This window comes from Herpailurus yagouaroundi, unplaced genomic scaffold (genome assembly GCF_014898765.1).
Source record: "Herpailurus yagouaroundi ecotype Mexico unplaced genomic scaffold, PumYag 141, whole genome shotgun sequence".
Classification (NCBI taxonomy): Eukaryota; Metazoa; Chordata; class Mammalia; order Carnivora; family Felidae; genus Herpailurus; species Herpailurus yagouaroundi.
The window spans coordinates 62060286-62077108 of record NW_024412396.1 but is presented as its reverse complement, the minus strand read 5'-3'; the positions used below and the strand labels follow the sequence as shown (position 1 = coordinate 62077108).

The 16823-nt window shown below is 48.3% G+C and overlaps 1 protein-coding gene across 7 annotated transcripts in view; it reads left to right on the top strand.

Annotated features, from left to right (window-relative positions):
* FOXN3 (forkhead box N3) overlaps nucleotides 1-16823 on the top strand; it is a 405238-nt gene that overhangs the window by 285824 nt on the left and 102591 nt on the right. For all 7 annotated transcript variants that reach the window (XM_040477971.1, XM_040477973.1, XM_040477974.1 and 4 more), the window contains one exon: nucleotides 1685-1749. In XM_040477971.1, coding sequence (XP_040333905.1) covers nucleotides 1685-1749 — 65 coding nt within the window. The remainder of the gene's footprint in view (nucleotides 1-1684; nucleotides 1750-16823) is intronic.

Here is a 16823-nt window from a genome sequence, read left to right as displayed (position 1 = left end):
CGCTTTTCTGCCTCCCTCTCCGCCCCTCACCAATCACGTAACGCGTCCCTATACCTGCTGTGCTGTGACGTCTCTGGTAATGAAATTTTGGTCAACAGAATGTGTCACTGGGGTTGCTCCTTGTTAACAGTATTGATTGCCATCCTGTTAGTACCAGAGACCCTGGCTGATTGGTAAAGTGTTCGTTACGTAGCCCCTCAGATGTCTTACTATGTGTGCACATGTCCACTGAACTTAAAAATCTGTTACCAGACCAACTTCTCCCTTTTGTGCTGTGATCGACAGCGCATTAACCAGTATCATGTGCCGTGGACTATTTTAGTGAAGGTAATTTATACTGCCTCCTGCGTTGGATGTAGTAACGTTTTTGACTAAGTGCTTTCTAACATTAATCTAAACCGATCCTTGATTTAGAATAACCTACTTCCCACTCTAAGGATATTTTACTAAGACTGGCTTGATTCTAAAGTTTCTCGCTGGGTGTCTTAAAACCGTGAAAACGCTCATCTATAAACGTAGTAAAGTGTCTTTGTATGTACTGATCTTCCTTATTTTCTTGCCTCTCCTCTTACCAGACTGTGGGCGGTAGCGCGTCTACAAAATGTTTTATAGGCTACGGAGTGCAACACTGTAAGCCAAGAAATTGAAAACAGGATACGAAACAAGGGGATGGGGGAGGGAGGGAGGCCATCACAGCTCTTTCTGTAATGTTAAGGCTTTGGTGAGGATAAAGGCCGAGGAAGGCAAGGTCACATTTCTCACAGGCAGGTGCCACTAGGAAGTGACAGAAAACCCACTTGGTCCCGGCAGACACAGATCGAAGTTCTGCCACGTAAATTCATAAAATTGGGAATAAATTAGCAACCATTCTGAAGTTACGAGTTGTGACGTTGAACTGTGTGAATTTGCCATGTCGTTAACCCGCAAGTGATTTCATTGCCCAAGAGGGAGAAGGGTCAGGACAGTAACTGGGATACCCACGCAGACAGGCTCTGCCCTGTGAACTACGAAGCCCATTCAACTGAAACCTCATGGTTTTTTTTTTAATTTATTTTTTATTTATTTTATTTTATTTTTTTAAACGTCTGTTCATTTTTAGGAGAGTGCAAGGTGGGGGGAGGGGTCCGGAGAGGGGGACAGAGGATCTGAAGTGGACTCTGCACTGGCAGGCAGCCAGCAGCCAGCAGCCAGCCCGGTGCCGGGCTCGAACTCGTGACCCGCGAGATCATGACCTGAGCTGAGGTCAGATGCTCAACTGAATGAGCCACCCGGGTGCTACCCAAACCTCACGGTTTTTAAAGATGCATTTCCATGAGGCGCCTGGGTGGCTCGGTCAGTTAAGCATCCAACTTCGGCTCGAGTCATGATCTCACAGTTCATGGGTTCGAGTCCTGTGTCGGGCTCTGTGTTGACAGCTTAGAGCCCGGAGCCTGCTTCGGATTCTGCGTTTCCCTCTCTCTCCCTGTCCAGTCTCAGCTCATGCTCTGTCTCTCTTTAAAAAAAAAAAAAAGGGGGGGGGCAACGAATAAATGTTTTTAAAAAAAATTAGAGATGTATTTCCAGAGGGTGAGGGTGTAAATAATGCATCAGTGGGAAAGCATGACTTCTAGGTGATACATTTGGAGAGGTGGTTGTTCCGAGTGTGAATGAGCCCATGCTCACACTGGCTTCTCTTGTGTTTCAGCACATCAGGTCCACCCATCTGGCCGGGCAGTACCTTCTTCAAGAGAAATGGAGCCCTTCTGCAAGGTAGGTGTCTAGGAGCGGCCCTCCCCACCCCCTCGCTCTACGCCCTTGCGCTGGGTAGCAGGTGGGAGAGCGCTGTCCTCTTAAGGAGCGGGCACTGTCTGAAGAAGTGTGACTGCTGTGCGTTGGGGCTCTTTGTCCCGTCTCTTTACTTCTTCCTGCTCACGTCTCCTGGTTGCTATGAATTGTTATTCCAAATCTGGGACTGGTTCTTTGGTTTGTCACCGCTGGTCGTATTCCAGAAGCGTCCGGCTTGCTTTGGTGAAACTGGAATCATGTGGCAGTCAGGATATGACAGTAGCATAAACGGAGCTGGTTAAAGACAAAACGGAACAAAACAAAACAAAAACCCTATTACGTATTTTCAGTGCTTGGGTCAACGAGGACTGTTGGGGGGGGGGGGTTCTGTCACTTTGGTTATTGTGGTGGTTCCACTCGTTCCTTGCTGTCCCCTAACATCCGCGTGTGCCTGGAAGGTTGGTTGCCTGTGGTTTGTTCCGAGGCTCGGAGGTGAGCCACCCCTCTCCTGTCCCGACGACCGTCCTTTGCAGGGGGACATCCTTTCTGTTGTCCAGCCCACCCTTAGCTGCTGCTTTGCCGTCAGTCCTCCCCAGCGTGCCCAAAGAATTCCAACTGCCGTTCATCTCTACTTTTGCTATTAAGTTTCTTTTGAAACGGCCAAATAAAGTTGAAGAATGAATGGTTAAAAGTAGCCAGAAGAGGGGCGCCTGAGTGGCTTAGTCAGTTAAGCCTCCAACTTCGGCTCAGGTCATGATCTCGCGGTTCCTGAGTTCGAGCCCCGCGTCGGGCTCTGTGCTGACAGCTCAGAGCCTGGAGCCTGCTTCAGATTCTGTGTCTCCCTCTTTCTCTGCCCCTCCCCTGCTTGTGCTCTGTCTGTCTGTCTCTCAAAAATAAATAAACATTCAAAAAAAAGAATTAAAAGTAGCCATAAGATGCCTTCTGGATAATGCTGGGTTATCTCTGTTAGAGATGTCTGCTGTGCAAGTAAGCTGGAATCCGGTGGCTCCCAGGGCCCTCCCAGTTTCCTGTCCCCATTCACCTCGTCGGGCCCGGTAAGGGTCAGAGCGGCACGGCTGGCCAAAAGCAGATGAATCCGGTCATACCAAGAGCTTTAGAACTGGGCTGGGCTTGTACAGAATATTCCACACCTTTCCGTTGGTTTAGAGCTGGTTAGCCTCTTTTCCTTAAAAGTACATGCCGAGGGCTGGCCAGGCATGTGAAGGAGTAGAATATAATTGTGGCTGAGAAAAGGGACATTTATCTTCAGGTTTCCAGAGTAGCTCGAAGAGATGCCACCACATTTGTGTTGTTGTTTTATAGGCCATGCAATTGCATACTGCTTTTTCATAGCCCGTGAAATCAGGAACTGAAGGATTTCCTTGCCTTTTTGCTTGGTACGGGCGAAATTGAGGTGGGAAGTTTTGACTAATCCTAATTTTAATGACTGTTATAGATACCTTTAATATTTAAGGAAAAAAGGGAACTCCCTCTACTCTCAAAGATTAATACATAATTAAAAAAAAATCTGTTCTCCCTTCAGATAGCAAAAATGGAAACCAATTATGATGAGCCTTTGGGAATTTTTTTCAAGTGAGTTTCAAAGTTATGTGCATGTTTATTTTTCCTCCAGATCTACAACAATAATACGAGTATCATTCGAGTTTGGATTATTTTCAGGAGAGGGATTTTACTTGGCGAGCACATTTTCTTGTAGGATTTTTGCTCATTAAGTTTCATATTAAGACTCGCTCTTAGGATATTGGTTTTGGTTGTTTCTGTTGGGCAGAGACATGAAGAAAACATCAATGAGATTCTGAAGTTGAGTGATTCACTATGAGATCCTATCTCATGGGTGTGGACATTTTTCCTCTTCCAGATAGGGTTTAAAATTCTGATTATTCTAAGTGTTGAGAGTTCCATTATTACAGATTTCAGATGCTCATTCGGTCCCCATCCAATTCCATGCAGCCCTCCTTTTTTGTTTTTGTTTTGTTTTTTTGTACATGTGAAGATCAGAAGACTCTTGGTTGGAGTTTGAGAGGGTAGGCAAGGATTTGTTAAGTTTTTCCTGCGATATTTCTTTGCTGTGTATTATATTTGCTCGATCTATATATGGAGTTCAGGAGACACTTTTATTGTTGCTAAGATTTTTCAAACTATGTGCATGTTCTCCCTAATTAATATTTTCGTAGTCCTTTGGTGGGGTATGGTTCATCAGGAAATCGCTCATGCCCATGAGTGAACGTTTTACAATAAAAATATGGGTATATAAACAACGGAGCTGCCCAGTCCATGCCAGTGGAATGTTTAGTTTAAAATCAAGTAGAAGGAGCACCTGGGTGGCTCAGTTGGTTAAGCAGCCGACTTCAGCTCAGGTCATGATCTCGCGGTTCGTGGTTTCGAGCCCCGTGATGGGTTCTGTGCTGACAGGTCAGAGCCTGGAGCCTGCTTCAGATTCTGTGTCTCCCTCTCTCTCTGCTCCAATCCCGCTCGCACTCTGTCTCTCTCTCTCTCTCTCTCAAAAATAAGGAAACATTTAAATTTTTTTTTTCAAAAATCAAGTAGAAGAAAACATACCTGATTTATATACTCACTTTCTCACCTTTATACATTTTCAAAACATGCACACATTCCTTCTTTTCCCTCTGTAGCAAGCAGGAGGACATTTTTTTCTAGATAATTAGCCTAGCCCACCCCTGCCACAAGCAGAACTGTCTGACCCGGGCTACCCGGGGGTCAGGGAGAACCTACTGTGCCCAGTGGCCCTGGGGTGGAAGGTAAGAGAACTTGGGCATGGCCGAAGAAGCTGATGTGTCTCGTCATTTGGAGGAGGGGGGCTTATTTTTGTCAGGACGGTGGGAGAGTAGGGGCTGTCAGTTCTTGGGAGAGTTGACACCTTGAACAAGACCTTGAAAAATAGTCTGTGTGTGTGGAAACCGAACAAAGGGCATTGCAAGAGGGGGCAGCAAGAGTCTGGAGGCAAGAGAGGGCGTGGCGATGGGGACGTTATGTGGCAGGTGCGGACAATGAGTGATTCACGGGCACTTTGGGATGATGACATCCCATGTTCTCAGCAGGATCTGCCTCAGAACGCCATGCTGCCCACAGAGGGTATGGTAGCAGTTAAATCCTGGAAGTCCGCGGCACAATGTGGCATCATGGTTCCAGTGGGGAACCCATGTACGAAGTCAGATAGTTGTTTGGTTTGTTAGCTGTCTGGCAGAAACATAGTCGTTATTATTATTTTTTTTTTTCTAGCATAAAACCAATTGTAAGCATTCACTGGAAGGAAGCACTCAGGGTCCTGCTAGAGTGTGGCCTCTGTGTTTGGTTCTTGCAGAGTCACTGGCGAGAGGGCCTGCTGAATCATCTAGCAGTTTTGAGGATAATGGGGGAAGATTTGGTTTGGATTACACCAGGCATGGGTACTTAACATAATTGGCCATTTCATCAATTCACAGTATTTATTTTAAATGCCATTTAGGCTGCTAGAGACAATTTTAGGATGTTAGCAGTTTCAGGGACCAGAGAGCACTTCAGTTCTTGTACAATGGAAACCTAGCTGTGTGCCGGAAGGGGACAAACCCTTTGTTTAAAGGGGACCCAGGGCAGGTCCAAACAGATGAGTGTGGCTTATTCGGAGCCCTGCAGGAGTGACCAGCTGACAGGTGTCTCCAACTGTCCCCTCCGCATGTCTGCGTGTCTCTGTTACGGTCGGTGTGCGTTTGAAATACGCTTTTTTATTTTATTAGTTAATAACGTCTCATTTTTTTGTAACGGAGAGAGTAAAGCGTTCTCCTTTTTTTTTTTCTTCCCCAAACTCCCTTGCGCCTCCCCCACCCACCCACACATACACATTCCATTCACCCATTACACTTAAAATTGGGTTACTTTATTTAAACATCACCCTTGGATGGATTATTTTAATGAGGCAGTGATTCCTAGTTAAGCACATTCTTTACCCCTGGTCTAACGCTTCATGTGGTCCCTGGATGTTTCATCCCAGCACTGCATACAGCATTGCCATTCTCTTCTCTTCCTGCCTTCTTCTAAAAGTTCCTATGAGCCACGGTCATCTTGTCTTCCACTTCTGCCCTTTGGGTCTTTGTAGGGTCCGTAAGCAGTTTCGTTCAGAGGCCAGCCTCGGCCTTCATAGCTCTGAGCTTGCTTACCATTCGGGACCACCTGCCTCTTATCTCTTCCTCTTCCTCTGCCTCTGAGCAGGTGTTTCCAGGGCCCCGCCTGCTCTGGCGTCACACCACACACCCCAGCCCTCCTGGCAGATCTGCTGGAACGTGGACATCTCGCCCCGGCCATGCCCGCTTGCAACCTCCCCGCCGGCCTTCCCGGCCCTCCCTCCGCCTTCCTTCTCTCCCTCACTCCAGGGTTGGGCCACTAATTATTATTAAATCTGTTTCCTTAGGATGCAGCGGAAGAATTAAAATAAAGTCCATAACACGCGTAACAGATTTTTTTTTCCATTCGCTTCTGACAACCCACGGGATGAGCTAATGAAATGGAAGGAAGAGCTCCAGGGTGTTCTGAGTGCACGGAGCAGGTTGGTGCTGCTGTAGGCCCGCAAGCAGGTGGGGACGAAGGAAACCAGCTCTTTTGCTGTCCGATGCATGCTGTTCCCGTGAGCGCACAGGTGTGCTCGCCCTTGGTCACACACGTCCCAGGTTGACTGTGACCATTGGACGACCTGCTCTGGGGAGTCCCGGGTTCCCAGGTTCCAGGTTGGCTTCAGGTGCCTCCTTTCCTGGGAGTTAATATCCTTGCACCTGCTCTCCACCGCCCTCACCTTCTGCTCCAGGCTCTGCTATGCATTGTTTCTGCTATGGTGCACGTCATACCTCACTTTGATCGTTTTTCCTGCTGCGAAAGGCTCAAGAGCAAGGGCTCCGTGTATCAGAAACAAGTTCCAGTGGGCAGAGCACCGGATTACAAGCAAGGGGTCCTGGTTGTGGTCCCAGGTCTGCCACCTGGTGAACTTTCGGGCCAGCCACTGGGCATCCCTATGTTTTCACGTTCTTCCTTGTGAATGAACGAGTGGACCTCAGTGGTGGCTGCGGTTTCCCGTGGAGTACATACCAGCTGTGTTCCGTTCTAGCAACTGGTTTCCTAAACGTGGGTCAAAATGGATTTGAGGCTTAGCTGTAGCTCGGTGGAAAACTGAGTGGTGCTTTCAGCCAGCTGTGTCTGCAGGTGGGTCCGAGGAGAGGAGACAGCATGGTGGCAGCCTGGCTGAAGATTCCAAACCTCGAGCAGGACAGCTCTGGGAGGTCCCGTGGATCTCAGGGAGGCAATAAGCATGGAAATGAGCCCGGTCTTGGCTTCTTGCCTGACCGCCCAAACCTCGCTGGGGGTGGGGGGGGGGGGCGCGTGATAACAATAGTGACGCTGGTGTCCTAGGGTTCTTGTGAGGATTCAAGACATTCGCATTAGAAGGCATTTAGGACATGCTACATTCCCGGTCAGAGTTAGTTATTGGAACTTCCTGGGAAAATAGGAAACTAGAGCTGGAATCTCTGAATGTGATTGATTTCCCTGCGCTCTTTACCTTCCCTGCTAAAATTTCCCTTGTTCCTTTGCTGGGTTAGTGATTCTCAGAACAGGGCCAAAGACGGGGGATGCCCCAGATCCTGCTGGATTTATAGATAGATCTAAACTATTTGTTCATCCCTTTATCTCCGATTCCTTTCAAATAGGACTGCTTCCTTGCGAGGTCACCCAGTTCACACGCACGGAGCTTTACCCCTTGCTCTATAACTGTATGTACACGGCAGGTGCGTAGACAGCCACGTGCGAGAGCACGGATTTAGCATCGCGTCAACCCAGGGTTGAGTTCCTCCCTCCCTGGGCACCAGGTGTTTGACCTTGGGCCTCAGTTTTGCCAGATGTGTTCCCCAGAACCTTTGCGGAGGTTAGAGGCGAATGTGAACCTGAAAACACAAGTCCAGACCAGGGCCTACCTGGCCCCTCACAAACGCTCTGTCACGGCAGAGGTTTATAAACTTCTGTTTCATTCCCGGGGTTTCTGATCATTCCTCCTGGCACATGTATTCAAGGTGAAAAGTTCCTATATACCTCAAAGGAGTGGACTCCTGATCTCTCCTTTGCGTGGCTTTCCATTCTCGCTGCCAGCCCCCGTTTCCTTCCCCGTGGAACCAGGATGGCTCTGCGGGATCCCATCTCCACACGGCCTCCGGCCTCCAGGCACTTCTGGTGCTTCTGTCCAGAAAGACCTCGGATGGGATCTCAGGGCCTTTGGGCTTCGCCTTGACCCTCCCCCACTCATCTCTGCCACATTTGATTGCAGCCCCTGGGCTGTTTGACTTCTTTCATCTAATGTGCTTGGCAAGCTGCCTCCTTTGTCCATTTTGCAAACCAGGGCATCCACCTAATGCATAAATCTCCTGACTCTTGTCCCCAGGCACACCCGTTTTGGAAAAAATACAGTAATAACAGAAAGGGGGAGAGGAAAACCTGCCTACATTTCCCCCCAAGTCCTGAGCCTAATTGCCTTCTCTACTCTGTCAGCCTGCAGAGACCTTTGGGTTTTAGGAGGGGCCCCTTTCTCTTGGCATCATTTGTCTTGTTCCGCGCTGAGGTATCTGTAAAGGTATTTATGTAATCACAGTAATAAAGTCAGGACGCTGTTTTTGTTCACAGGTGAATTTAAAGACTCGCTGGCCACCTCTTTAGTCACTCATGTTCTGTGCGGTCACTGAGAACAGGCTCTTACGTTAGTGAAAAAATATAAGGAAATGCAGTTTCAAAAGAAGCCTCTGGTCAGTTCTGACGTCACCGTCTCCTGGGAATCCAGACTTGCCCCATCTGCACTTACTGCGACATTCCCAGTGTCTCCAGCCTGGCGTGGAATCTCAGAAAACATCCATAGCCTGGATGTTCCCTTCTGACTCGGACGTCAGCGGGTCTCTCTCCCACCGTCTGAGATTTTCACGGGAGCCCAGTGTTGCACCCTGAGGAAATGGTACCCTGTGGACAGAAATAGGGAAGTCAGAGGAGCTGCCAGTTTGACCGGGGGACGTGGCATTGAGAGCTTCCTCTGGGACAGGCACCTGCCAAGCAGGGTCCGTGGGCTGGTCCTCCTGTTCCAGGGTGATGTCGCTAGGAGGGGACACAGGCTGGAGTTAGGAGAAGGGAGGTCAAGGCTAGGAAGGGAATGCTGAAACGTGTGAATCCACAAATGGCCACTGCATTTATGGGCACAGATGAGATTTTCAGAGGAGTACAGAATGAACTCCTTTCCAACATGGACATGTTAGAAAACGTGGATTTATGATGGAAAGCGGTGGTAGTGAAGACAACAACAACGACAGCAGAGAAGCAGCTTAGTCGGAAACTGGGGAAAGTCGCTGAAATGAAGGGCAAAGAGTTTCAGAAAGAGGGGACAGGCCGGAGCACCCGCAGACACAGAGAAGCCAGTGACGCTGTCAGCTCTGATGGCTACAGAGGCACAGGGCCTTCAGCGCACTGCCAGTAGTCTACTGTCGGTCCCTAGGGACCTGTGTGTTCAGGACATTTTTGCATAAACGGAATCATATAAAATGTGACCTTTTGTGTCTGGCCATATATGTTCTTTACGTTATTCCTATATTAGCCTTATACATTAGGTATTCTTACTCCCATTTTGTAGATGGGAAAAGTAAAGCCCCAACAAATGTCCTGCTCGAGGTCACAGATCCAGGATCGGAAACCTAGACTCACCCTAGCTCATCTTTGGTCCGGTACGGGTTAAGTTGTTTTTGAAGTTTTTCACTTGAGATGCTGACCTGTTCTGCGTTGTGCTACAGACTGGGGCTGGGGCCAATCCTGTTGTAATGGTCAAAAGCAGTTTATAATGACAAGACAGAAAGATGGAAATGAATCCTTCTGTTGTCTTTTATCATTCAAGGCATTGAGGTATTTCCTGTCTCTTTTGGTCCCCCGCACAGGACTGTTGTAAACAGCTGACTTTAAGATCTTTTAAAGACTGTGGATAGAGAAAAAGGAAATCCTGAAGTTAGTCATCCAAAGACTAATACAATGAGAGGAACTCACACCTTTACAGAATGAATATTTTGAGCCTCTCTGGACTTTATAGTAGTAGATAGAGAATACAGATATTTTTACACCAGTTGTAATCCATCAATAGGAATATATCCTTACAGTTTTAAGTTTTGAGCACTAAAACTGTTTTTCTTATCTATTAAATTGTATCAGATTATAAAATATATAAAGATTACACAATTTTGGATCACATTGTACTGCAGAGCCTGCTTTTATCAAAGTGCTCAATCTTAAAATACAATTGGAAAAGTCATTCCCCTTGAAGTTCTGTTTAACTGCGCTTGGATGGAAGTCTAGAAATATTTTTATGCAATTGCCAAGAGGCTTGCGATGAAGAGTTTTTTAGAATGTACTCAATGAGCTGTTCACATTACAGTTGCAGAAGTGCACTTAAAAGCATCTACCTGTAAACTTGCAGAGGTCAAGTTTGTGTTTTTGTTTGGTTCCCTCAGCGACCAGAAGGCGTGGCTGAGAACTCCAGGGTGTAGCGCTCACCGAGGAGCACATGATAGGTTGGGAATGTGCGTGTGTGTGTGTGTGTGTGTGTGTGTGTGTGTGTGCGCGCGCGCGCGCGCCTACGAGAGTGAATGCAGCCCCAGGCACTCAGGCTTTTACCTCCTCGTGTTGTGAGTCTGCAAGAATAAATTCTCCTGCCCTTCTTTTCTTTGGTGATTCTATCCCACCCAGCTCTCCAGTTGGCCTTTGCAAATGATGGCCTGAGGATAAAAGACCTCAGTTTTCAAATCAGCTGTGCCTGGATCCATTCCCTGCCTGGCTGCCTAATTGCTGCCTGACCTTGGACAAGTTATGTGAACTTCCTTGAGCTACAACAAAATGCAAAAATACCAGTCCTGCAAGATTGGTATCATTGTGGGGATTAGCTGATGACAGTGTGTGTGACATCCCTGGAACTCTGCGGGAGCTCCTGTCACCACTGCTTTCACTCCAGGGGAGGCAGCCTGCCCGGGAGAGAAGAGTAGAGACCTTACAGCTGGCCAGTCTTGGGTACAGAGGCCAGCCTCTGCCATCCCCCAGCTGTGTGACCTCAAGCAGCTTGCCTGATGGGTTTGAGCCTTTCCTTCTTAGCGGGTCAATGGATAGCACTATTTCATGGGATTAAAAGATACTGTATGTACTGGGGCTGGGACAGTGCTTGGCAATAACTGAGTGTTTCATCAATAGAATTCATTATGCTTATTGATAGCATTTTTGCAATTTCCTAAGGGTTTTGATACCTTCCACCCCCAAATAGCAGTAACATAAACCCTTCCCCCAGTTGAACTGACATTTTACCTTCAGGAGTATTTAAGACTGTTTCCAGTCTCTGTGAAGCTCCTGCTACATGAAGGCAAATACCCACGAGATACCTAATACCCGAAAGAGGAGTAGAACAGAGTTCTTACCAGCTGCTCTCACAGACACTTTGGGGTGACTGAGATCTTGCAGAAATGTGACCCAGAGAAAGGAGGTTCTTTGGGGATGAGTTAGAATGGCTTACGATCTGTACTCCTGTCTTTTTCCCCCTCTCAGCGTCTCTGATGGTGCCAGAGTACGAACTGTTTGCAAAGATGCATTTCAGAGGTGGGAGGTAAAGAAAGGAGAGACATACTTGCAGTGATCAAGAACCTTAGAAAATCATTTAAGGGATCATACTGAACTTGTCCCCCAGTTCATGGTGACCCTAGTACACATGGGTTGGCCCCGTCTGAAGCTGTGATTTTTTTTTTTTTATGGGGCATATTTAGAATGATCTCATGCTGCTAATTTGACACGAATTGCATTCAGGTGTTAGGATACAGGTCTGTGTATAGAACTGCTCTAACCTAGTGTCTTGGCTGTGGGTTCATTTTCCACAATGTGAGCAAGATGGTGAAGACGATCATGACAAGAGATGAGAAGGCCGCGGCGTGTAGAAAGGCCAATGCTGTTTCTCATTTGCATGTACCGTATTCCTCAGACTCTTAGAGACTTCATTCTTTAAGTTTGGCCATGGTTGGGGGTGGAAACAATTATGAATGAAGTTTTCACTCTTTTTTTTTTTATGTTTATTTTGAGAGAAAGCGAGAGAGAGTACACGCACACGAAAGCAGGGAAGGGGGGACAGAGAGAGAGAGGGAGAGAGAGAATCCCAAGCAGACTTGGGGCACGATCTCACGAACCTGACCCCACAAGATCATGACCTGAGCCAAAATCAAGAGCGAGACACTGCACTGATGACCGAGCCACCCAGGCACCCCAAAGTTTTCAGTTTTAAAATTTTGCAGCTAAATTGGAGGGCTTTCGTGGAGCCCACTGTTTCCCCTGACCCACCTTCCAATATGTATGTTGCAAATGGAGGGGTGCCAGCTTCTTACAGGAGCTCGCTGGTCTTAGCAGTTGGTTGAGATAGGGGCATGTAACCCATCGCAGGCCAGGTTCTTCTTACTTCGGATCTGGGGGCTCTGAAAGATAGGCTAGATTCAACAAAGGGTACCACACAGAGTCAACCAGCATCTAAGAAATGGCACCAAGGCCAAGAAACAGAGATGAGGGGCCCTTTACCACTGTCCTCCCCATGGTTGGATTAGATGAAGTCTGAATTCCCCATTTTACTTAACCCAGCTTGACTGGGGGGGGGGTGGGGGGTTGTGTGTGTGTGTCTGTATGTGTGTGTGCACCCAGAGTCCTCACTGACAACGAATCTCTAAGTGAACGGCCTCAGTTCAGCTAAATGTATGTCACTGGTGGTTTCTGTGTGTCCGTGAAGTTCCAACCTCTCCGTTGGTCTTAGGAGGCCCACTGAGGATCATGGTAGTAATAATGCCTATTCTCTCTGTCCCCCAACTCACCTTCGCCTTTGGCGGAAATAAGCTCGGAGAAGCTCACACTGAGTTTACAAGGTGGCTGCCACAGCCTCTTGGGCTGCAGACACCGGCTTTGAATCTGGCATTTCCTCAGTGTCCTCAGGAGAAGTTCTGAGCAGCATTGTCATTAGATCGGCCCGCATCACGTGACCACCGGGAACCATCAGTGTGACCAGAGGAACTGGGAGGAGAGGCACCACCGATTGTTGTATGCTGGGGGCTGGAAACGTCACTTGGGAGCACGCGGGTGGATTGGGAGGTGAACGGTTCCCCAGATGCAAGTCTGGGTCCATTCTCAAAGAAGGGAAAAGGGAACTGTCCGTCACAACGGCACAGCCATTTTATTTAAAAAGCAAAGCACCGCGACGGTACGTGGCCGGCTCGGTCTGTAGACTCTTGATCTCGGGGTTGTAGGTTCAAGCCCCGTGTCAGATGTACAGATTACTTAAAAATAAAATCTGTAGAAAAGAAAGGAAAAAGAAAACGCACAGGACGCAGAAACATTAGGTTACACATGCAAGTGTATGTAGCCACTAAGTAGAAGATCCGAGGCCAGGAGGCGCATACCTTCGCATTTGGGACTCCCCCAGCTTTCTTTTCATGGTAATGGCCGTTATCCATGGGTGTACAGGACTGTCAAGATCTCAGGGCATAAGGTGGTGTCCATCAAGTTAAAGTAATTTCCCAGAGGCCCAGAATCTTAGTTAATGATGACATTCACTTTTCCTGGCGGAGTGGGGATTGCCGAAAACGTCCTGCTTTAACTCGAGTTGCCGCATTGGTGATAAGGGAGCGACGGAACATGGGCTACAACTGCCCTTTCCTGGGGGCCAACCCTGAGCAGCCAGCCTCCGTATCTTCACGAACTTCCCTTCGCAGCCAGGGTCAGTCCCCAGAGCCCCATCTTTAGCACACAAGATGCTTGGACAGTGGGTGAATGTGTTAAGCGGCTGGAGCTGCCATAACAAAACACCCCAGGCCGGGTGACTTAAACAACAGAAATGTATTTCCTCACAGTTCGAGAGCCTGGAAGTCCAAGATCAAGGGGGCGGCAGGTTTGATCTCTCCTGGGCCTCTCTTCCTGGTCTGCAGATGGCTGCCTGCACACTGTGTCCTCGCATGGCCTCCTTTGTGTGCATGCGCGTGCCCTGGTCTCTTCCTCTTCTTCTAAGGACACCAGCCTACTGGCTTAGGGCCCTGTTAGCGTCCTATTGCATCAGAGCCCCGCCCTTATGTCCTCATGTAACCTTACCCAAATTCTGCCACACTGAGGGTTAAAGCCTCAACATCTGAATTGGGGCTGGGGGGGGGGGGGGGGGGGCAGAACCACCAAGAAGCCTCGGTGGTTTGTGCCATCGCAGAGGAGCTCAGACTCGGAGGGAAGGAAGTCAGGAGTCACAGAAGACTTCCGCGAGGGGCGTTGCTAGTGCCGTGTGAGGCTGCTGTCCCTGCCTCCCCCTAAGTCTGCCCGACACGGTCAACGGTGCCCTGCTCGGTGTCTCTCCGAGAGGCGCCGTGACGTTGCAGCGACAGTTAGCCAAGCCCACAAAGTAGTGAGGCCCACAGCCGAAGGCAGGGGTCACAAGCAAGTACACAGGCGGTACGTTGGGATGTGACAAAGAAGTGTGATGAGCCAGGCTGGAGAGGGAAGTCACCGTGTCCCTTTGAGGTAGCTTGCCTCGTTCCTAACAGGAAAGAGGAGGGGAAGGGGAAGGCACTGTGTTCCAGGCAGAAAGGTGGGGAGATTCTGATAAAGGTAGTGGCTTTGACTTTGAGGACTTGGGGGGTAGGTGGTGCAGCTTCAGCCTTACACTGAAATTAGGCGCGTAAGGAAGGTAAGGAACTGAGAGCTTATCTTCACAAACATGGGCCGGAAAACCGCCGCTGGGCGGTCAGTCGGTTTCACGGGCTCAGTGTCGCAAGGTCACCGCGGAAGGCGCTGGGAACAATGTGAGTCGCCATGGGCACCGCTGGGGCCGAGGCTGGGAGGCCACGCGAGGCGCAGTATTGACCCCGCGAGAGGAGAGCGTGGGCTAAGAAGCAGAGGTGAGGTGGGGAGCTGGCAGGGCAGACGGAGTGGTGTTAGAGCCCCCCCCTCCCATTACTGCAGTCTGGGGTGTCTCTGCGTTTCTCTCATTACCCAGGCTACTTAGGAAAACCGTAATAATCACATCATAAATCAGTATAATTTGGAGAGCAGTTGAGTGATGAAAATCCAGTTCGGGACCAGAGATGGAGCCTCTTCAGACTCACTTGCTGGTTCCCAGCTTAATTTTTAAAATTAAGACACTGTTAACGCAGAGACTCACAAAATCGTTCACGATCCCGAACGTAGCGAGGGGACGACAACATGCTAAATGAAAACCTGAGCTCCCTTTCAGAAACCGTCCTCCTGCGTGAGTGTGCGTGGGGGTTGGGGGCTGGGGTCAAGGGGGTGGCGTAGTTGTTCTCTGTATGAGGCCATCTAACTATAAACGGCATTTGTTGGACATGCGAATCAATAAACTTGGAGAACTGAGCTTGGCATTGGAGGGACCTGGCTTTGGATCTGACGGGCGGTCCCTCGCAGTCCCCTTCCCCCACCCACACACCGAGCTGTATAGTCATTGGCCCTGTGCGTTCGTGCTTCTCGGCTTGGTCAGATACTCACCTGTGAGTTTCTGTTTCTTCATCTGTAAAATCGGGAGGATACCACCTGCTTCCCACAAAGGAAGTGAAATAATGTGCAGGCCAGCACTTAGTGACTCTAACAGGGTGATCGCCACCCTTCCCCGGCCCCCCTGCCAGAGTTCACAGGGAACACGTGCAAGGAGAAACCAAGGTCGTGGTTATCTCTGGGGGGGTGGTGAGTGGAGAGGGTGGAAGAAGGCTCCTGAGCTGGCAGCTAGTTCATCTGGGTTCTGGTGACCCAGGTAAATCGTTTGTGAAAATTCATTGAGCTGAACAACGTATGCGGGCTTTATTGGTTGTGTTACTTCAGTCAAAAGTTTCAAAAATGATTGGGCAACAAAAATTTCGTTACACCTGCTTGATTTCAGATTTTCCCTATGCACATGTAGCGAACCTCAGAATTCTGACACGATTAAAGACGAGACTGTCCTAGATTTTTATTAAATCAATGTAGTAAATTAAAGCTGGTGAAACACAGAATAACAAGAATTTCTCTCACAATTCAAGCGTGTTTTATTAAGGCCCGCCGAACCTGCTTGTTATTGATATTGTTAATACAATATTTAGATTCCATTTTGAACATGCCAGCTGGCAGCGATTACTGAAATGTCAATCTTACCCGAGAGTGGGCTTTAAAAAAAAAAAAAAAAAATGAGAACCAGAGTTAGGCTCTTAAATGTAGGTTAAGATGAATTGATGTGACTGTAAGTGACACGAGGGGGGGAAAAATGAAAACTCTAGCAAAAACTTTGAGAGAAGTTCTTTGCCGGAACACATAGGAGACTCCTAACGAGCTTGAAATTTTTACCTAAACAGGAGTGGTTTTTCAGGCCACCATGGTAACCTGATGAATAACTATGTTGGGGGGAGTAATTAATTGATTTAGAAATCGTTACTAAAACCTTGAAACTTCACGGCAAGCATTTTGCTAGTGAAGAAGAGCACGTTTGAAAACTTTTGAGACTTAAAAACCGGCCAGAGTGGGAAATGGCGGAAATGGATAAAGGTCGTCGAAAGGTACAAACCTCCAGGTATAAGGTATGAAATAAGTCCTGGAGATAGAATGCACAGCATGGTGACTGTAGTTAACATTGCTGTACTGGGTATTTGAAAGTTGGTAGGAGAGTAGATCTTAAAAGTTCTCATCCCCAAAGGAAAAACAATCTATGTGTTGTGATGGACATTAGCTAGGCTTGTGATGATGGTCATTTTGTAATGTAGGAAAATACCAAATCACTCTGTTGTACGCCTGAAAATAATATAATGTATGTCAATTATGTCTCAATAAAAGTAAGACTAGGGGCACCTGGGTGTCCAACTTCAGCTCAGGCCACGATTTCGTGGTTTGTGAGTTGGAGCCCCAGCGTTGGGCTCTGTGCTGACAGCTCAGAGCCTGGAGCCTGCTTTGGATTCTGTGTCTCCCTCTCCCTCTCCCTCTCCCTCTCCGTCTCCCTCTCCCTCTCCCTCTCC